Genomic DNA, 22,421 nt, shown 5'->3' on the forward strand with positions numbered 1-22,421 from the left:
GAAGGCAGCAGCCCTGAGAGACATAGAAAAGACTACACTTCACTCGTCCCCTCTCTGGGTGCCTGTATGACAAACCTGGTGGGTGTGTGGAGCAGAGGGGCACTTGAGAAATGGGTAGCTAAAAAGAGAAGCTGCTTTAGCTTCCAAACCGTATTTTCCATATTTTAGATTAAAAGTAGCCTAGCCCAGCCCAGGATCTGACTGCAGCCAGCAAACACCTCACAGTTGCTGGCCGTTAATGTCACCAAGCTTGGTCTTTGCCACCTACAGCTGTTGGGCCTGTGGGTTTCCCTTCTGTGCCCTCATTTCCTGCCAGCTGCCTAGGGGCTGTTCAGGCCTCATGTCCGCAGCCAGTCCCTGTGTCTGCCATCCTTAGAGTGTACTCACAGGGTAGATGTCACCCTGTTGTCCTGGGAACTGGCCAGGCTGTCTGGCTGGTGCTACAGGAGGGAGACTGTCCTCTGGGAAGTGTGTGTCTTTGCAGCAGTCACTTGTCCAAAACCAAAGACACTTCATTTCCACCTGTACCAGCTCTCTTTTTATACCATTTTTATTATGAAGTATAAAAAACACACACACAAAAGTGTGTCACTTTGTGCATCTTAATGAATAATTATAGAGCCAACACTGCTGGAGTCAAGAAAGAAAACACCACCACCTCAGAAGGTCCCTACTCACACCCCACCCCTGGAGGACACCACTTCCTGGGCTCTGTGTCCAGCATGCCCTCACTTTCTTCTTCTTCTTCTTCTTCTTCTTCTTCCGGTTTTAGGGTTTTTTTTATGTTATCACCTTAAGACCTGTACACATCTGAACAAAACCACTTGCTTTTGCCTGTTTGGGAACGTTTTGTATGTGGAATCCCAAGGAGGTTTTATGTTCACAAATGTCATTTTTTCTTTGTATCACTGCTGTTTGTTCATTTTTTCTTCTGTGGCATTCCTTTGTATGAATATCTCACAATTTATTACTCACTCTGAAGTTAGCAAACGTTCAGGTTCAACATTTTTGGTGATCACAGATAAAACTGCTGTAAACATCCCAACATACTTTCAGGGTGCAGAGTACACAAATTTTTTATAGCTGGGAGTGGGTTGCTGACTCACAAGGGGTGAATAGATTAGAATTCAGTAGAAAATTCCAAATTGTTTTCCCAAATGGTTAGATTCACACTCCCACTGGCTGTATACAGAGGATCCTGTGGCCACCCATTCTCAGCAACACTTAATATGACAAGTCTTTTAATGTTTGCCATGTGGGACAGTATGCCATGGTTCTGTTTTCCAGTGTGGTCTTAATTGGCATTTCCCAGATTTCTAATGAAGTGACTGTAACCATGTTCCTGGGAAATCTGTGATTCTCTGCCTCAGTTTTACAATGGGAAAAAGTCAGTGAAGGTACAAGACAGGATGGAGTGGTGGAGATTGGACATAAACCTGAAACACAGAATTCAGGTCCCATTTACTGTTCCTCGCCTCTGAGGTCAAAGATGGGAAGGACTGTAAATCAAGGACAGTGACATTCAGAATGGCCTGTGAACTCTATGCTCCCATTATCCTTTGATGAGTATATGTATAGATTCTTAATGGTTAGTATTAAGAATTTATACAGTTCCCTATACGTGCAAACTATCATATTTGTTTTTCACTAATGTTTATGTATTGTAATAAACAAAATTTAAGCAGTGCCATATTCCACATTACACAATGGACTCAGTTCTCCCCCATATACAAGTGTTTTGCCTTTTCTGTATGGCTGGTTCTTAGTTTGATAGCGACCAACTGGCCTTTATAGGCCATGTAACCAGAAAGTGTAGCTTATGCTTCAGGGTGTTTGTGACCCCTCAAGGTCAGGAGGAAGGAGCTGTTGTCACAGTGCAGGGGGTTTCAAAACTGGCCCTTGCTGATGCCCAGGAGGGCCTGTGCACATCCCTCCACCCAGACTAGCTTCCCTGAGCCACGAGGCGTGCAGAGAACCCGTCTGTTGTACACAGACAAGCACAACTTGAAAAGAGCTTTATTTTTAAAACAAAATTCCCATCTCATACAACACAGCTCAGCTCTCCAGTCTTTGGTTAGCTTTTGGAGATGAACCTACAAGACTGAGGCCAGGAAAGTATGATCATACCTATTTCAAAAGCCTGTCTCACGTGACCCTGTACTGGTGACCTCTTGCAGCTGAGAGGAGTCATCACAAATGTCCCCCAGATACAGAAATTCCTGGCAGGTTGGCACATTTGAACTCTTCCCTAAGTATAGCGCATTTGGGCACTTAATGTTTGGGGCCTCAGTTCCCTCATTTTAGAAAGTGCTGGGGTGCCGCAGCCCGCTGCAGCAGACGTGATCACGAAGTGAGGCGAGGGACTAAAATAATGGAGAGGACCATAGCTCTGCTGGCATATGGCAACTTTATTCAAGCAACAGCTGTCTTAAATACAAACTGTTAAAGCCTAAAGCAAGACTGCAGGGAACTAGAAACAATGTTGTTTTTCAAAGTTCGTGCACTCCCTTAAGCTACCAAGGGCAAGAAGTTCTCATAACCATCTGGGAACATGACAGCTGCGCCAGAGCCTTGTTGTGTCCTTCAAGGCTGGGAACTAAAAGGTTAGGAAAGTGTCAAGGTACCCGCCGGCTCCAGGGACCAGAAACCAAGTTCGTCCACCATTTTCACAGTGGAGAACTCTGTCCTTGGCCCCCTTAAGGCCTGGCGGACCCCCACACTGGGGTTGACAGCTTTCTAGGACCTCCGGGATCTACCCTTTCTCAGATCTCATGCTCCGAAGGGCTCCAGTTGCTAGAAAAGGGAAAATGGGCTGGGGATGACTGTGACTAAGCAGCTAAATTGGAGGGATCACACCTATTCTGTGCCTTTGCAGCACCCCCACCCGGTTTTCCCAGCAGGCCTCTCTTTTCCCTTTAGGTAGAAGTCCCCCATTTGTGCACTGTCGTGTGTGTTCCCTTCTGGTTCTTGGACTCACAGTTCTCATTCCCTGGGATAAGGTGAGGGGGTATCTCCCATTGACCCCCAGCAGGCTATGGAATCAGAGGCAGGGCAGTCAGCTCAGCCCAGCACAGCTCTGGTTTTGCCTGCCTTTCTCCAACTCTCAGTGGATGACATTTTCTTTCTTAATGACTTCATTTCACTGTGTAATATGCAACAGTAGTTTAAATCTCAGCCCTGCCCTCCTCCCTACAGAAGGGAGAGCAGGCCCTGGAAGTGGGAGCTCTCAAACCTCTTCTTCTGTGGTCCAGAAGTTCCCAGTTAGAATGCCCTTGAAACACCCACACCTTGCACTTCCTAGGCTAGGAACAGCACTGGCTGGGACTCTGACCTCAGGGAAGAAAGGAGGCAAATCAAAGTGCTCCACGCACCCCCACAAAGCCGTCTCAGGTGCTAGTACCCCAAGAGGTGCTGCTGCCCCCAGGAGAGCCCCGGCTTCTCCTGGTGCCCAGCCAGGGCTCCTTACCCCCAGAGCTTTGGTAGCAGTCCAGCCCCAGGCCATAGAATTTTCCTGTCCTGAGCTTTTGGTGTCATTGAGCTGTGACTGGGGCCTCACTGGTCATGGTGGACAAAGCCCTTGACCATGAGATGGGGACACCATGGCCAGCAGCCTGCTCAGGGTGCTTCTGGTGGGGAGTGAGATCGGGAGTGATGGACTTTTCCTGTCTTCTAGGATCAGGGCCAGGGACAACAACGGGTCCTATGCCCTGTGCCTGCTACACGAGGGCAAAGTACTGCACTACCGCATTGACAAGGACAAGACAGGGAAGCTCTCCATCCCGGATGGCAAGAAGTTCGACACGCTCTGGCAGGTACACAGCACCCTGGGAAGTTAGGGTCACAGGACCCTTGGAGCCCTTTAGAGAAACCCTCCTAGGTCCCTACCTGAGACCTGCCCAACCAGAACCTGTTCTTCACTGTCTAGGTGTCACATACCAATGTCCACATTTAAGAAGTGCTGGTCTAGTCATCATGTTCGGTTAATGAGGCTCCAGAAGGTTCTGTATCTTCTCCAGGGCCAGTCAGGACTTGGAACCTCAGGGTGGTGCCACTCAAGGCTGTGTTCAGAGTTCAACAGGAACCCTGTATTGGGAACTAGAAAATAGCCTTTAAGACAAATACACACAAAATAAAGGTGTGTTTGGTTGGGAAAAGGGGGTGGAGATGGCCAGTCATACTCTCTGAGCAGTAAGAGGCTGAGTTGAATATAAAATGTTGAGGGGCATTCTTGCTGCAAAATGAGTCTCCATGGAAAGTAAGACAACTTAGGAAGGAAGGCAGCACTTCCTGTGCTCCCACCACCCCCCGAATGGGACTGTTCCACTCTGCTGTGAAGTGTTTATTCTTGATCCAACTATCAATAATCCTGAAACAGCTCACAATTTGAAAGTTGCTTTAGCAGAGTGAGCACTAAACCCATGCTCAGCACTGGTTTCCATGGGGCTGTCACAGGTTAAGTAGCTTGTCTTCTTATAAATCACAGGCTCTGTGTGGAAACGAAACCACTGTCCATGACATTTTAGCAAAGGGTCCTATATACTACAGTGGGGCAGAGACAGAAAACCAAGGGACTCTGCCACCCAGAAAGTAACAACTACATTGAGCTTTTGTGAGTGAGGGATGTGTGCAAACATCCACACCCAGGTCTAGCCAGGAACCTCATATGTGGTAACAGGAGGAAAGATCCCAACTCAAAATCCCATCTTTTTAAATACTGAGACCAGGGATCCCCCTTACCTTTAATGTACTTAGAGTAACCACCACCAATAATTTATTTTGGTTCCTAATGCTATAGTGAATAAAAGAAATGCTTCTTCTCCAAATGCTGCATATTACAATATTATTCATATCAGTTACAACACTGACCTTGTCTTTTGTTTTGTAGCTCATTAGCATATGGCTAATTATGGACCATAGATTTTGCTTCATTTTAATGATATTGATTTGAGAGAGAATTCAGCCTATCAAATAGTCCACTGGAAATTAGAGAGATGAGTTGAGAATGCAGCCTGGAAGCATTAACTTCTCACCAAAGTCTCTTTGCTCTTATATGATATGTTGATGGTATGCATTTAAAGGCTCCAAGGCTCTTGGTTCCATCACCTGTGTAGCCATCCAGCTTCTCCCCAGTACTGGTTTTTTTCCTGGGAATCCACTCACAGTTTCAGAGTCTGTGTGTACCTACGGTGCCAAACGTCACTAGTTGTTAGGAAGTTCCTTCTCAAGACTTTGTCCCATGTTTATTGATTTCTCTGGCATATTGTAGTACTTAGCCCTAATTAAATTCTTCACACTGTATATTTTCTAGCCACTGTGTTTTAAAAAGAGCATTAATATTAACAGTGAAAGGACAGCAAACTCACAGTTATTAACAACCACACCTAAAACAAAAGCAAACCAGGAGGACAGCTAGATCAGGAGTGGAAACATAGAAATGAAGAACACATGGAGGGTTAGAAACAGGGGGGTGGGAGGAGGAGAAGGGGGAGAAGGCACATAAAATAGCATAGATGGTAGGTAGAAAATAGATAGGGGGAGGGCAAGAATACTGGGGGAAATATAGAATCTAAAGAACTTGAGACACGTGATTATAAACTAAGGGGGGGAGAATGGTGGGGGAGGGAGTGTGCGGGTGGAGGGGAATGAAGGGGGGGAATAGAACAGCTGTAATGGTATAATCAATAAAATATATTAAAAATAAAAATAAAAAGAGCATTAAAATACTAGAAGTAACTTTCATTTTTACAGATGTGATTTCATGTGTTTTTCTCAACAGCAGTGTAAGGCACCTATGTGCCCTAGCCCACCCACTCTGGTGCTATTTTTTTCTGAGAGTTGGTAATTATTACAATAGCATTCCTTCCTTTGGTGCACAGGGGCAGAATCTGGCCCCTGGCCGGTTTTGTATAGTCCTTGAGGAAAGTAACTTTTATATATTAAAGGATTATTTTAAATAAAGGACTATGTAACAGAGATGGTGTGTGGCCTGAAAAAAGCCTAAAATAGCACTCTCTGGTCCTTTACAAAAGAGTTTGCAGACCCCTGTTTAAGTGGGAAATCCCTACATGTACACCCACCTCCCAGCCACCCTTGTGGGATAGATTGTTTAAAAACACAAGCATTGAAGGAGATTTTTGAATGACTCTGGAGAAGTGGATGAGATATCTCACCTGTTTTAGGGACCTCAATATTATTGGTCTGAGAACCTACTACTGCATTTAACAGAACAGAGAAAGCTTGGGGGCCCATTCTAGTAGCAAGTTAGGGCTGATCATGACTGAAACATTTGTTAAGAGGCTAGATCTCATGTTATATTCTAACCACAATAATTAACATTTTAAGAAAAGAACGTTACATGGAAGGGTAAAATATTCAACAAACATTCATACAAGTAGGTAAGTTTTGGGACTGGAAAAAGTACCAATAAACAGACCAAGGGAAGGTATCAGATATGAGTATTTTAGATTGTCTGAAGAGAAAGTATCTGTTATGAGAAAAATATTGCATAATTTTGATAAGATGTAAATAAATCTATTTGCCACTAATTTATTTTTAATGTAGAAATTAGACATCATAATCATAGTTTTCAGGGAGCCATTAGCCAAAGATGTCCGTGCCCCGTGAATACAAGGTTATTTTCCAAAAGGTGACCTTTCCCCACGTCCCAAGCTCCTATGCCCCCTGTGCTGCGATGTCTTTTCTCTGAAACTTTTGGGCTGAGTGGCTTGGTCCCTCCAAAGCCTTTGCCCATGGCACTGTAATAAGCATTTATCTGTCTCTCTACCCAGAAAGTAAGTACTTCCAGGGCAGGAAATACGTGTTATTCACCTTAGTTTACCTTGTCCTCACCCAGGGCCTACAGAAGCAAAATGTTTGTTGGATGACTGAATGCTGAGTTCACCTCCGTAATCTCACACAGATGTAGGAGAATACTGTAAATGCAACTTGCTAACTAAAAAGAAAGAGTGAGACAGAAACAGAGAGAGAGAGATTGAGAGAGAGGAGAGAGAGAAGGGGTGAGCAGAGAGTGGAGTGGGATTTTGAAGGAAAGGTGGCATGTGGACTTCTGTCCTAAGTCTGAGAGTGGGAAGAGAGATGTGGGAGGGGTCAGACAGACCAACAGGAAATTATGGGCTGTCCTTGTTGTTAAAGGTTGTCCTTGAATCGCTTTTAAAGTTCAAAAGGGGAGTCAACTGCTCCAGGAAGGATTCCTTTTCCTGCCTTGTTATTTATTGCGCTTTCTTACTTTCTTCTCTTTCAGCTAGTCGAACATTATTCTTATAAACCAGATGGTTTGTTAAGAGTTCTTACAGTTCCATGTCAAAAAATTGGCGGGCAAACGGGTGAGTCACTAAGACATTGGAATCTCAGTCTTTTAGAGAATAACAATAATAACCTGATAGTAATTAGCCTTGTTTTAGATTTGGCCTGTTGTGATTCAGGTGAGATGAGGCCTTGTTTGTACTGATTGATTATAAGTGTCAGATTGCTCCAATTTTACATAATATCATTGATAAAAAAAATAGCTGCTTTCATTAAAAAACTAGTGCTGATTGCATGGTGAGAAAGTTGAGTAAAACAATAAAAAGAAATGTATGCAGAAACTATACCTGCTTTTCAAGAAGCAGGATTTTATAATCACATTGACTGATCTGCTTTGGGAAGGGGGTAGGTGAAGGGTTTCACTGAAAGAGCAGTAACCATCCCCCTTTCTCACCAGGAACTAATTTTGCAACTCGTCCACAACTTCCAAGCTCCCATCCAGCGGTAAGTGTTACTAGAATTCCCTCTGAAGGTAAAGCAGTTGTGTGTTAGTGAAATGGAAAGCATGTTTTGGCTAACAGGAGTAGTGGTGATTGTTGTCTTATTAGACTTGATAAACTGCTATTGCTGATGTCAGCTAGAATCAGCCTGATTCTAGTTCCAAGCTAGCCAAGTTAATTTTTTTGGTAGGTTAAATTCTCTTCATTTGCTAAAAGTATATAAAATGACCATGAAACCCAATGTTAACTCAGAAATATGCTTCCTGGCAGATTTCAAGCTCAGTCTTGAAGCCCTTGTGTGGGCACATGAGCATGATCCACATGACCTTGGCTGGTGTAACAACCAAGGTCTGGCATTATAACGTCTCAGTGATGTTTTCTGCCCAGTTTGTTTGGTTAAATCAACCAAGACATTGTTATTAGAGGTCTTACCCTTTTGAGGAGAGCTGGCTTGAGAGTAGCATGGCTGAGGAAGGCTAAGGAAAGGGTGGCATCAGAGAGGAGCCCTAGAGAAGTGTAGATTCAGGCACGAGGTCAGAACCCACATCCCCTGCCCTGTCAATAGGAGGTAAGAATGTGGCCCATCCATACTTCTCCATGTGGGTTTGCCCAAAGTGTGTCTGGTGCCCCTAGAGAGAGAGAGGACCCCAGGCCTTTCTCCCTCTGACAGTGATGCACTGCCACACAGTTTTAGACTCAAAGCATGATTTGGTTTCCTGCTCCTCCTGGAGGACCTCACTCTGGATCTTCAGTTCCCATTCATGCCATCCATGGCGTGTAGCAATTACCTCTCTATGGGCTGTGTGCTCTACACTTCACTTTTTGTCTACCAGCCCTTAAAAAAGTCTGCAGAGAGCAGAATGCACTTTCTGGCCCCATGGAGACCAGGGACTGCTCAGGAGCTGCGCCCTGTGTTGAAACTGGGATCTCTCCAGGAGCAGCACCTGTCACCAGTTTGGGGGACCTGGAATTTGCTAAACCATCAGTGAACTTTAGGATCAATGTCTAAAATATGACCCTTTTAAGGGGTCATTTTATTTTACTCTTTTCATGCCTCTTGGGCCTGTCACCTCTACCACGTGTGTGCCTAGAGACTGATTCTTTGTCCGCGAAGATAAATTGATGATGAGAACTAAAAGAATATCAAGCCCTATATTTAGCCATCTATCACCTACTGGCTCCAAGAAGTTAGTTTTTTTTAGAACGATATTTTTATGGACTGATGAGATATATACAGAAAAAATAAATGCATGTGCCCTAAGTGTTTAACTCAGTGAATTCCCACAAGCACATGGGACTGTCACCTTGAACAACTAAAAAAATTGAGCAAATTATCTTTTAGTTTCTTCACAATGATTTATTTGAGTTTGCGACTTAATAATTCTCTATGCAACATAGTCCATTTAATGTAACAGCTCTAGTTTTATAGCCTATTGTGGGAAATAGTACTCGAATGCTCTTCTAGGTCCTCCTGCTCAGGTGCTCAGCTTTCCTTGAAGTATTCCTAATGATCAACTGAGTCACATCAGCAAAAGCTGGAGGGTCTGGCATTATGGTTATAAAGCCAGTTAAAACAGCATGTTATGTACCTAGCCTTATTTGTTTTCTGAAACATTTACTGTTCCTCTTTGCCATTATGGTTTCTAGACTTGGTCACCGGGTGGAATAATCTCAAGAATCAGATCATACTCCTTCCCAAAGCCTGGCCACAGAAAGGTGCTAAAACATTCCCTGCTTGCTGTCCCTAAGTGGTAGGACTGACCCGTACTCAGCACTTGTGCTCTGCCCGCTAGCTGCCCTCCATGTGCACTGCCCTGCCCCTCCTGCTGCTCTGGCCCCACGTCTCTGCCGTGTGTAGCCCTCATGGGCAGCCCACCTGGGCACGCACTGTGCTTTCCATGTGGGCCCTGGCCACTTTGCTGCAAAGTCCACTACTATGCACATGCTATCTCTGCTGACGTGTGCTTGACAGTAATCTCAGTCAGCATGATAAGTGGGAGCTGATTCTCATGTTGGAAAGTCTTTTCCAAGTGAGCCAAGTTACTTTAGAGTTGCCAGAATTGTATGTTGCGGTATTGTGGTAACTGATGATATAAATCACATGTTGGTGGATGAAACACCAAGATTTTGTGAGTACTGCACAGTGAAGGCGTAAGTGTGTATATTTCCTTAAGTGCTTCAATAACTTCATTATGGCTGTAAATTTCCAATACCAAACTTTAAATATAACATGTATAAAGATGGGATGGAATTGTAGGATTAGAAATACCAGTTTTGTTTATGAGGCAGTAAGATTTTGCTGACATGGAAGAGGTGAAAGAAAAAGTGGCAGAAGCACTAAAAGGCACCAAAATCAATCAATTCAAAACCTGTTTTGAGCAGTAGAAAAACATGTCTTGATAGGCATATTGCATCAAGTGGAAAGTACTTTGAAGATGATTGAAGTTTAAACATGTCAGAATAAATACACAATTTTTAATAAATAAGATCTGAGTGTTTGGGGATGTCTGCTCATAAAAGCATAAAAGCCCTGAGATCTTGTTTAGTAAAAATTTTCCAAGAGGGCAGTCATACTCAAGACATTCTCAGTCTTGTTGGCCATAGAACATAGACCATACAGAAGTGAATTTAAGGTAATGTTTGAGGGGAAAGTTATGTGTAAACCTGAATAATAATTTTATTTTAATGTTGCACTCCCAGTCATTGTGGATCAGCCCACAAAAGGGTCACCCCTGGGGATGACAGTGAGGGCTGCCCATAAGAGGGCCACATGTTAGGAGTAGAGAACCAGGCTGTCAAGATGATACATTCTCTACGTCAGTGTTCCTTTTACTCCACAATTTGATTTTTGTTTCAAGATCAGGGCCAGGAGGTGACCGAGACTTTAAACTTAGAAAGGTCCACATTCCCCATGATCCAAGGCAAACTCCTCAACTGCTGCCACCCACCTGGCCTTGGCCTCCTGTCAGCATTCGCCCCTTCCGTGGGAGAGGGCTCCACTCGGTGCCAGGATGGCAAGTGATAGGACTATAATTCAGTAGTAAATAGGCCAGATGGCGCCCCATGAACTAAGGTGATTCAAAGTATATTCTGATTTATGGTGCTTTTCTGTTAAAAATCATCCTTTCAAGGTAATGATTACAAATTCAGTTCACATTAGTAACTTTCCATCATGGTGTGGCAGTCAAACCCAAGATACTAGAGTTCTTAATCAAATGCTGCTTTGACAAAGCTTCACAGAATGACACAGGGCAAGACACACAGTGTGGCTGGTGTTCCATCAGCAGCTTCAAAACCCCTCACTCCCCCAACTTTTTTGGCCAGTCTGCTCACAGGGTCTGCCTGGCAGCCACAGAGAAACCCACTGTGGATGAGGGCCTCCAGTTAGTACCCTTGTTTATTCACCATGCTCTTTTTAATGATCCAAAGCCTGTGTGCCAATGCCCCCCAGCTCAGGTGCAGTCCAGAGGTGAGCAGTTTCACTGTGAACAGAGTAGGCACAGCATTCCACATTTATCTTAGTTCTATGGTTTGCAGGTATATCATCATTGAGTTCAACCAGAGGAGCATGACCAGTCAAAGATTTATGCATAAAACAGATATGCCCTCACAGATACATACAGGTACATATATGATACACACATGTGCATGCATAGCAATATCTACACACACGTATATGTGTAATATATGCATATATACCAACACACACATATCTAGATATAACATGACTTACCTTACACAGTTGCAGGGGCTAGATAAGCAGCCCATAAGGAAGGGACAATCAGAGCAGGATGGGACCCCTCAGGCACAACTGAAGGTGTCACCCACAGCCAGGGATCAGCTGTGCCCCTCCCTGCCTTTTTCTCTCTCAGAAAGCTGCAACCCTCTTCAAAGGACTCTCCACTGGATAAGCCAGGCCCACCCAAAATAATCAACTAATTTAAATCAACTACTTAGGGATTTTAATTACATCTGCAAAATCCCTTGCCAGCAATCTCAAGATCATGGTCTGATGCAAAAATGGACTTCAGCTCCGGCTAGCCAGGTTGACATATGAAGAAGCTGGGATTGGGAGGAGATGAGCCCTTCTCCCACCCCCATCATTGTCCCAGGCTGGCTGAAGCCAGCTCACGTTACTCACATTGATCAAAGTAAAATCTAGCAAGTGAGTTTTAATAGGTCCTTAGAGTAAAGGACAACATGTCTAAAGAAAGTTGAAGAAAATATTAGTAAGGCTACATAAAAATAAGGAACTGTGGATAAGAATCATAACAACAGCAAAACAAATAATAAACTGGGAGTATTGTAATAATGATACGTGTAAGATTACTATCTTTAATATATAAGAAAGTCTAAAATCAATAAAAGTTTCAACTATTTAACAGGGTATTGGACAGAAAATGTCAGTAGGTCAATTATAGTAAAGCACATATAAATAACCCTTAAAAATAGGTAAGGATGTTCCATTTTCTAATAATATATGCAACTTAAAACTGTGGTACTCTGTTAAGCCCACCTGTGAAACTGAACCCAAATAAAACAACACAGTGTCACCAAGGGCAGTGGAGGTGTGAATAAGCACTTCCACACTTTGTTGAAGTGCGAAATGATGCTGTCTCTCAGAACGGTATTTTCACAACACCCATGTAAATTAAAAGCACACATAACTTAAAAGCACTTTTATTTCTAAGTATTTATACATATATTCTTACATTTATATGTAATCATGTGTGTATCTGTGAAGTTGTTTGTTCCAGCATTGCATAATTGACAATGTCTGGGAATAATTTAAAAGTCTATCAGTGGAAAATAAATGAAGTTATTTACAATAAAATAAATACTATGGGAGGCAGCGAAGATCTAAAATTATTTTCAAAATCCAGTGTTAATTGCAGACAGCAATGTCATACACATATATTTGTGCTGATATAGTATAGAATATTATGGGAGAATGCAGAAAATACTGGTAATAGTAGTTGCCTAGCAGGTAGCCAACAAGGGTGTCAAGGAGACCCACTTTTCATTGCAAAACCTATTGTGCCTTTTTAAATTTGCACCTATTAAAATTACTTAATTAATTTAAAAAAATGAATAATTAGAAATTACTCTGACTAATACTGTGAAAATACTTTTCTGGCAAAATAAGGGTTTATTTATAACAACTTTGAAGTATGAATTGAATTTTCATAGATGCCAAAAATATCAATAGTTAATAAATAAAATAATTATGTGATTTCAGCTATAGATTGAAAGTAATTTCATTGCTCACCAGAAATACTTTAGAACTATTATTTATGTTTTTACAAGTAGAAGGGGATTTTCCATTTTTTAACCAGTTATGAGAACAGACTACTGGGAATTATGTCAAATATTCTACCTATTTAGCTAAATTATAAATAACTCTTGAATTTGTTACTTTGATCAATATAAATAGTTTTTAATAATTCAGGCACAAAAAAGTACATGTTAGACTGAACTGAATCTAGCATGTGGGAGTTAATGAAAAGTACATTTTACTTGAAGATGATTATTAGTCAAATAATTTTAAAGCTTTTAATACAAACTTAAAGGCAAGTGTATTTTAAACTTCTTAGATATTAGTAACATTTCAAGACTTAAAAATATAACTGAATTTAAGTAAAGAACACAAGCATGATTTACCATCTCCCTACCTGCCACACACTTACTTTAAGGACTGATAGCACTTAAATTAATAAAATCCCTTTATTAGTACTGGAATATTTTTGTTGGCTACTACAAGTATATATACCTATTCTCTTGTTGAGGTAGATTGGCAGAATTTGAACAGAATCCTTAAAAAATTAAGGACAATGTTTGAGTTCCACATTTCAAATGCATATTCTCTGAGACACAGCATTTATATTTTAGCCTAGTTGTCCTAATGTGTTCCAGAATTACACAGTAAAATTCATTTTTCATGTTTTATTCCAACACATACATTGGTGATTGGAGTATTTTAAGACATTTAAATGTACAATTCACTAGGGTTCAGCTGGGAGAGAGGAAGACAGAAAAAGTTGTTAAGTCACACCCGCTTGACTGCTATGACTTAACACCAGAGCAGTGGGCCATACCCTTGAAGGAATGTGTTTATATCATTGTAAAGGGCAAGACTGTATATCTTTGCTTAGGTGAGGGAAGATTAACTGTGAAGGTCAAGTGTTTATCTTCGTGGCTCTGAAAGAACCCCCATACTACCCCATGCCTTGGCCCAGGCAAAGCCGCCCTCAACTGCAGGGCCTCATTCCCTTTTGGGACCACAGGCATTCCACCAGAGACCAGAGCTGTGTCAGTTTATGGCAGCCAATATTTCTGAAACTTCCTCGTTCTTTTTGCCACTACAATTTTAGCAAGTATGCCTTTACCTCTATTACTGCTATTGCCCAGTTCAGAAATGTCTTTCGAAAAGTCTAAAAATTAAGGTCTAGAAATGGACATTCCTAGAACATGCACAATACTCTCGTATCAGGAAACTCTGAGTCAGCCTGTCAGCTCCATAAAAGCAGTATGTTTTTTCTCTTGTGTTAACTTCTGAATCCCCACTTCTTAAAAGTAGGCACTCAACGAATATTTGTCAAATACATTTTCTACTTGCAGTTAACCCTGGAAAAAAGAGATTGGTAATTATAATTTATAACCTAACCTAGTTTTTGTTTTGTTATTGTGGAGTAATCTGTTTTTACCAGAATTTATAAAACTTGAAAAATCACAACTTGTTCTTTGCAAGGTAGAAAGCTAAGGTAGCTAGTGCCATCTAGTGGTATCCTGCCAGTTTGACTTCTGTTTTGAGTATCAGCAAAAATAGGGGAAAAAGCAATTGTCCACATTCATTTATGCCATGTGCTCAAAGCAGAAAAGGTGATACTACTGATTAGGGCAAAATAAATTATCAAATAAAAAGCAGACTGAATGACTAGTGGTAGAGTAAAACAAAAATATGCTTTTTATTAAATTAAAATTTCCTTAAAAATACTAGTCAGTACTGTTATAATTTACCAATATGCCTGAGATCTCATTCTTCATAAAGTCCTCAAAATTTTCTTTCCCCTGAACATTTTGATTTCATAATGTTTTTGTTGTTGCTGCTGTTCTCCTAAGTGATGTATTCATCCAGTACTTCAGGAAAGATGAAACATACTTTCTGCATTTTCATCTTCACCACGAAGTCACCACTGCCCTTTTAACTGACACAACAGGGAACCTCCTGTGTCTTCCGTGGAACGTCCTTCTGAGCATAACGCCATCCTCTGTCCTAGTGCGGGCAGAAGCAAGGGATCCAGGTGGCGAGCTGCAGTGGTCATTGAGGGCATTGTGGGGCTCAGCCAGGCTCTGAAGGCTGTAACCATGTGGTGGTCTGTGCAGGCAGCACCAAAATGAAGCCCTGAACCACCTTGGGTGAAAACATGTCCCTACCTTCCACAGGGGACCCCCAACCCATTTCCTGGCCATAGTCCAGATAGACCGGGGTACACACCCCGTCTTCCACCCAAGTATGCATTCCTCTGTCCAGAGCAAGTTTGCTGTGTTTATCACTACTCATTCTTAGTCCTGTGGCCCTCATGTAGTTTCCAGTATTTTTTTTACACCCCACCTCTGTTTTAAAGTTCTTCACAGGAGTCATATGTCAGATAATTGCATTCTGGCTTAATTGTAACAGCTTTTGTGAAGTCCTCCTGCCCTGGAGAACATTCTCTCTCAGGATGGAGAGGCAACAGTCCCAGGATATGATCTTAAGTAGGCAGAGGGCAGGAGGAGTTAAAGTGAAGGGAAGGAGTGCTGGGGCCCTCTTTGTGTCCTGGTATCCTGAAGTTTGGTCTGTGCAGCTCATAACTTACCTACCTGCAGGGAAAATCAGAGAAGTTGAAATGATAGAATATGAACCAAAAAGAGGCTTTTTAAAAATTTGCAAACTATTTCTATCTTGGAGTTTGATTGCAGGAGGGAACCAAGCAAAGGTGGGAATGGAGAGCCTTGGGAACTGCTAGTTTCTCATAGGACATTTGTGCCGACAGAGGGTGATTATATAACAAGTGAGACATGAACTCGCAACACATCCAACAGTCCTGTAATCATATGAAAGTTTCTGAAAGGGGTGGATTGTCGTTTGGAATTATGTGCTCCTCTTTCCCTCTGTTAGCCATAAAAACTAGAAAGAGAATTTTAAATCACATGAGTTTACACTTCACATCTCCCAGCTTCATTTATCCTTCATGTGTCTGTTTGGCACATTTTTATTAAGCATGAGCAGTGGGCCTCACAAAGCTCTAATGCCATGAATGAATTACTGTGTCCCCTGGAACTTAGGTTCCATTTTCACACCTGATCTATCATAGCTACTTCTATAAACAGTTTAGTTAGAATGCTGAGATAGTCGTGAGAAAATGGATCCAGTGGCATCCTGCTGACACATGAAAGCAAGTGTCCTTTAGCCACATCAGACTGGCCTTTGTCACTGTTAGTAGTGGCTCTGTAGTGCACAGTAGACAGCATGAAGAAGGAAGCCAGGTTTAGGAGACAAGTGGCCAGGTGGTGGCTGTGGTACATTGTGACATCATTATTGTGTTTTTAGTTCCTGGCGTTGTGCCATCAGGAAGGCAATCAGGGTTACCAGTATGTGCCAGGGGATAAGTGACTGTGTACAATTCAGCTTGATGTCTATTTCTTTAAACAAATCCAAAATCTGGCAGTATCTCATTTCTTCGTGGCCACTGCTTGGGCAGTAATAAGGTCAATGGATACATAAAATTTATATTCAACACACACCAAAAACAAATGGTTTGAATTGTGGTTCTGCTATGAACCAAATTTAGGAGCAAAACTCTTGTGGGTGGGTAAGGCTAACTTGAGATAGAGACTTTCAAAGGGGAAAGGTTATAGGAATATCAAGATTAGATTTACCCTTCATGATTTCATGATGCAAATTGATACCAGTAATAACAGCCAGCAAAGCTTTGCTGTGATACACTTCAGTTACCTGCTCTGGGTACAGGAAGAATTACTGCACCCAGGTTAGCAAGAGGCTTTCACCTCATAGATCCTTAAGGATGATGATGATGATGATGGTGGTTACTGAGTGTCCAGTGCTACCCTCTGGCATCACCTGGATGTCACTAGGTTTTCACAAAAGCTGAAGGCAGAGGCCAAAGCTCCAGCCGTATAGACACTTTGGGATTGGGGAGTGGGTAGAGCAGTCAGTGGATATTTCATGTTTGTTTTGAAATAACCTCCATATAGTATAGTTGAAAGAGCTAATGGAGGAAAATGAACACAAGGGAATAAAGAATACCTGCAGTGTGTTTTGGGAGGTGCAGACAGGATTTGAAAGAGCTGTAACAGGGAAGGAATTCTGCCTGAATGATGGGTGACTACTTCTAGCAGCATCTGAGACCCTGGCAGGCCCTGCAAGTTACAAGTTACAGGATCGTGAGCTGCACGCAGCCCTCACAGGATATAAGCAGTTGCCTGAAGAATGAGATAAGCCACGTTGTTTTTTTCCTGTTTTCCTTCTCATCCCTCCCTTTGTCTTCTCTGCATATGTGAAATGTGATTACTTGAAAATATAAATAATTATGTCAGCTCAACAGAGTATCAGTGAAGAAAAGTGACATATTTGTGTACTTCAGGCCACCTCATCTCAGGGGACCTGGCCAGAGAGCTCTGTGACGTTCAACCCCTACGAGCCAGACCGAGGGCCCCGGGCTGCAGAAAGAGGTGAGAGATGCCCTTTCACTCACTGTTTACTGCTGGATGAAGCAAGCAGTCCACACAGCCTCCCTCACAATGGATTGGCCACATTGAAAGTGTTCTTCAGTGCTGCTTCTTCAAAACTCATGTCTTGTAGTACAATGTGGCTCATCGTTCACATTTTCAATATTATGTTCTTGCAAAGATGTTTGTGTGCACTAATACATTTTAGCTGAGTGCAGTGATGGGTGGCTGGGAGAACTGGAACAGATGTCTGAGCTGTTGGAATTGTAGACACGTTTAGGGAATTGTGGTTGTATGAGGCCACAGAGGCTGCAGCTCAGGGTGACTGCCCTTAGTAAACTCAGTAGCCCTCTACTGGACTTGTTATCAGAAGCGAAACTTCTGGATGACCTTCTTGGGTTCTCTAGGTGACCCCAGCTCACTTTTTGAGCTGTTGGCCTGTTCATTGCTATAAAAACCACCCCAATACTCAGTAGCTTAAAACAACAGCAGTCATTTAATTGATCTCTCCTTATCTGGTACAGGTCATGAATTTGGGCAGGGCTCAGTTGGGTGGTTGTGGTTCAAGCCCTCTCAGTCAGAGTAGGCCAGCAGGGGTGGAGGCTGTGGTGAGGCCGGGGGCTGGGGGTCAGCTTGCATCTGCCCCTCTCCATCTAGTGTTGGGGCCTCTCAGCCTGGTCTTTCCATATGACCTCGTCTGTCTCTCGGCCCAGAAGGTGCCCAAGCAGTTGGACACCTTGTGTGACATCTGAAGCTTTAAGAGTTAGTTTCTAGAAAATAAGCCTTTTATCACCTATCCTGAACATGTCATCAACATCACTTCTCATAGGCTCTATTAGTTGACAAAGTTACAAAAGCCACTAAGGCGAGGTAACATAGGCTACACCTTTCAATGGAAGGAGGGTCAAAATTTTCAGACGCAGTAAAAGTCACCACAGCCTGTAAGGAGGGCTCACCTGTCTTGGCCTCTGGCATGAAAGACCCTTTCTTAATAAATGCTAATGCAAGAATGAAAGTCCAGTACAATGGGCATGAGGGGCTTTTTACTGCCCCCCTACAAACTGGGTGAAACCAGACCTCTAGTACTCACTGGCAGCCTAACTACCCAAAGTAGCCAAGATCTTGAAAGGGAAGCCGTGACCACACAGGAGGTAGAAGTGGTAGATACTGGGGTTTGCACTAGGGATCCAGTCCCAGGATTATATGTTTCTTGAATTAATTGCAGAAGCCCAGAGAGAAGCCTTGCCCATGGACACAGAAGTATATGAAAGCCCCTATGCAGACCCCGAGGAGATCAGGCCCAAGGAGGTCTACCTAGACCGGAAGCTGCTGACCCTGGAGGACAAAGAACTGGGCTCTGGTAACTTTGGCACTGTGAAGAAGGGCTATTACCAGATGAAAAAGTAAGTTAAAGCTTTGCACCATCACACCACACTTATTCTCATGTGAGCTGACATGCTGGAAATATGCATATATTAAGTTCACTTAACCCCAAACACAAAATGTAAGCCACCATAGCTAAATCTGTTTTTATTAACAATATGATTTTTGTTCATTTCTGACAGAGTTACCATGAAAATATCCATTATGTGGATATGCATATAAGTATGCATATAGTAATTATGTTAGTTTGGGCATAGTACATGTAGAGAATTAGAAAATAGAGACAATCAAAACATAAGAATACAGAAGTGTCCTGTTTGTACCACCCAAATATTACTACTGTTTACTAACTGTAGTGTATGTGTATATAGGATTTCTGTATGCACACACACCCACCCATGTATTATTGAAGTAAAATGCAGTCATTCAGAAACAATGTAATGTACTTATTTTCTTTGATTTTTAAAATGGTGCCTCAGTTCTCTTTCCCAGAAATGTCCTAATTCCAAATATTAGTATGATTATTTACTTGCTTTATCCTATAATCTCAAATAACAGTACGTATTAAAACAATTAGAATTGCTAAACTACTAAAATGTCTTTGTCCTTCATTTGGTCTTTGGAAGACTACCCACATGGAGTGGGCAGTGAAAACACTGGTTTCTAAATGTTTAAATTAGTATGTTACTAATAAAGCTGGTTTTGTTGTTAGATGATATTTTAAATGTAACAGATTTTTGTACATTATTTTTAAGTATGTAAGTTATGTAATTCAAGAGTCAAAAATTTAGATAAAAGCACAGAAAGTCTTGCTTTCAATCCTGTTCCTTTTTTGTGTATATGTGTGTATGTTTTAAATGTGTGTGTGTATATTTTGAATAATATACTTATTTAAAATATATGTATATTTACCACAGTCATTTTGTAAGATGAGCTTAAATTATCCTGTATTAAGGCATACATTTTCACAAGTACTTTGTGATAGTTAAATTTCTGGCTTAACTATATATGTAAATTAACAAACAGGATTATAGATACCAAGGGGGGGACATCTAAAAAACAGAATTATCTTCAGGAGGGTGGCTCCTTGGAGTACAGGCTTCCCCAGCTAGGTGAGTGTTCTAGGAGACCATCCATATCAGTGTACCAGCAGGCATTGTTGTGGGAGGCTGCATTCAGCTTCAGTGAATTTTTTTGAAGATTCTTTCCATGTGTTTGCCCATTTCGTGATGGGGGATTTACAAGTGCACCTGCCCACACTGCGCTGAGTGTTCAGCAGTTTTTGACCAAAAGTGGCATGACCCCCATGCCTCACCCTCCCTATTCACCCAATCTCACCCTGAGAACAACTTTTTTTTTGTTTCCCTGGATGAAAAAAGTCCTCCAAGGGAAACATCTTGCCAATGTGGAAGAGGTGAAACAAAAAATGGCAGAAACACTAAAAAGATTCAAAATCAACAAGTTCAAAAACTGCCTTGAGCAGTGGAAAAAATGTCTCATAGGTGCATTGCAACAAATGAAGAGTGTTTTGAAGGTGACTCAAGTTTAAACATTTAAGAATAAATGCACAATTTTTATAAATAAATTTCCATTTTTGGGGATCCCCCTTAGGCATAAATTCAACTAGAAGGTTCAGGAAGAGGAAAGGCCTTGAAGGTCAGTTTGGGGCACAACAAGGTCTTTACAACACTGAGTCTTCCAGTCAATAACCATGACCCAACTCTCCATTTCCTGGAGTCATCTGTAATTTGTCTCAGGTTTCTCTTAGCAGTTATTTAATACTTTTCTGTGTTGAGGTCTTGCAAAACTTTTTTTGTTGGATTCATTTGTAGGTATTTAGTACTTTTGATGTTAATATACATGGTATGATTTTTAGCTCTGGTGTTGGTTTGATATAGAAATATAAATGGTTTTGGCGGTTGGCTAGATACCCAGCAACCTTGCTGAATTTACCTATTATTTCTAACTTGTTATTTCTAGTGCTTTATCTGTGTAAGTCTTTGACCCACAGTATATCATCTGTGAGTGATATTTCATTCTGTTTAATCCTCTACTTGTCATGTTTCATCCTTGCCTTATGGTATCAGCCAGGAACTGTGGTTCAGCAGAGGATGGAAGTGACTGTAGCCTCCCTTCTCATTCCTGACTTCAGGGGAGAATTGTCAGTGTTTCACTGTTAGGGTTATAGCTGCTCCTATCGGATGAAGAGAATTCACCTTCATTCTTTTCTGAGAGATTTGTTTTTGATCATGAATGTGTATTACATTTTATTGAGTAACTTTTCCCTCTGCTGGAATAAACATACATTTATCTCCTTTATTGTTTAATGTGGTAAATTATACACTGATTGATTTTCAAATATAAAACCCACCTTGAATTCCTGGAATAAACTCATCTTATTCATGATTTATATATTCATAATATATTTTTCAGAATTCACTGACCCTTCTATTATTTCTCATGGAATTTTTGCATCTTTGTCCATGAGGGCTATCAGTAAATTATATTCTTGTGATTTCTTTGTTTGGTTTTGGCCTCGAGGTAATGCTGGCCTTATAAAAATGAATTATAAAATTTTCTTCCTTTTCTCTGTCCTGGAAGAGGCAATGGGTGTTATGTTTTTCTTAAACATTGGGAAGAATCAAAAGATTTTTTGCTTGTTAATTTTGACCCCTCCTTCATACTATATACAAAACAAGTCCAGATGGAGAGTTGAATGAAATGTGAAGGCAAAACAATAAACTGTCTAGAGAGAGCAGGGGATACTGATTCCGTGATATTTGGGGGGAACTGAGGGGCTCCTGCCGTACCCAAGGTCTGTGCCTACCTCTGTGGGAATTACAGTGTGCGCCCTGTGTGTAAGCCCACATCCAGTTCTACACTGAGGCTGTCTGAACTTGTCTGAGTGTGTGTCAGACTTAATTTGCTATTCTATTATTCTACCTGTTTTATTGGATAGTTCTTGTTTTATTCTCCCATTTGGAGTTCAACAGAGCAGCTATACATCCTGCACTTGTGGGAATTGGATGACAGAAAGATTCAGTTTTTCAAGTCGTTCGTAGTTGAGTTCCATTTATTTATGTAAACTCCACTATATTAGAATGTTTTTAAGAGTTCAAGCATGACCTGTATGATATTTTTATTAGAAAATAAAAAATAATTTTTTGTGAACTCATTCAGGCTTGCTTAAATTAACAAAGCTCAGTTTAAAAGTGCTTTATAAACTATGAGCTTTAACAACATATACTTTTTTATTTCTGCATCTGTATATTAAAAGGATGTTGTATTTACATGCATCACGTATAATGTGAGATGGTCAATCTCAAAATATTATAGGTCTCCATTTATGTCATAGTTTGGAAGGTTTATTTGAAAATTATTTAAATATTCTGTTATATTTAGGCTTTCTACTTGTTTGGGATATTCTTCAGCTCCACTTCCTATCCTTTTATTATTTTTTATTTTTTAAATATATTTTATTGATTGTTATTACAGTTGTCCCATTTCCCCCCTTCATTCCCCTCCACCCTGCACACCCCATCCCAC

At 41.4% G+C, this 22,421-nt stretch overlaps 1 protein-coding gene across 6 annotated transcripts in view; it reads left to right on the forward strand.

Moving 5' to 3' along the window:
• SYK (spleen associated tyrosine kinase) overlaps positions 1–22,421 on the forward strand; it is an 83,678-nt gene that overhangs the window by 44,379 nt on the left and 16,878 nt on the right. For 4 of the 6 annotated variants that reach the window (XM_037041219.1, XM_037041203.1, XM_037041212.1 and 1 more), the window contains 6 exons: positions 3,674–3,812; positions 7,262–7,343; positions 7,721–7,767; positions 9,411–9,479; positions 17,408–17,495; positions 18,718–18,895. In XM_037041219.1, coding sequence (XP_036897114.1) covers positions 3,674–3,812; positions 7,262–7,343; positions 7,721–7,767; positions 9,411–9,479; positions 17,408–17,495; positions 18,718–18,895 — 603 coding nt within the window. The remainder of the gene's footprint in view (positions 1–3,673; positions 3,813–7,261; positions 7,344–7,720; positions 7,768–9,410; positions 9,480–17,407; positions 17,496–18,717; positions 18,896–22,421) is intronic. The other 2 variants (XM_037041228.1, XM_037041239.1) reach the window with 1 other exon arrangement.

The sequence above is a fragment of the Sturnira hondurensis genome, unplaced genomic scaffold (genome assembly GCF_014824575.4).
Source record: "Sturnira hondurensis isolate 20B ecotype Veracruz unplaced genomic scaffold, ASM1482457v3 Scaffold0000460, whole genome shotgun sequence".
Classification (NCBI taxonomy): Eukaryota; Metazoa; Chordata; class Mammalia; order Chiroptera; family Phyllostomidae; genus Sturnira; species Sturnira hondurensis.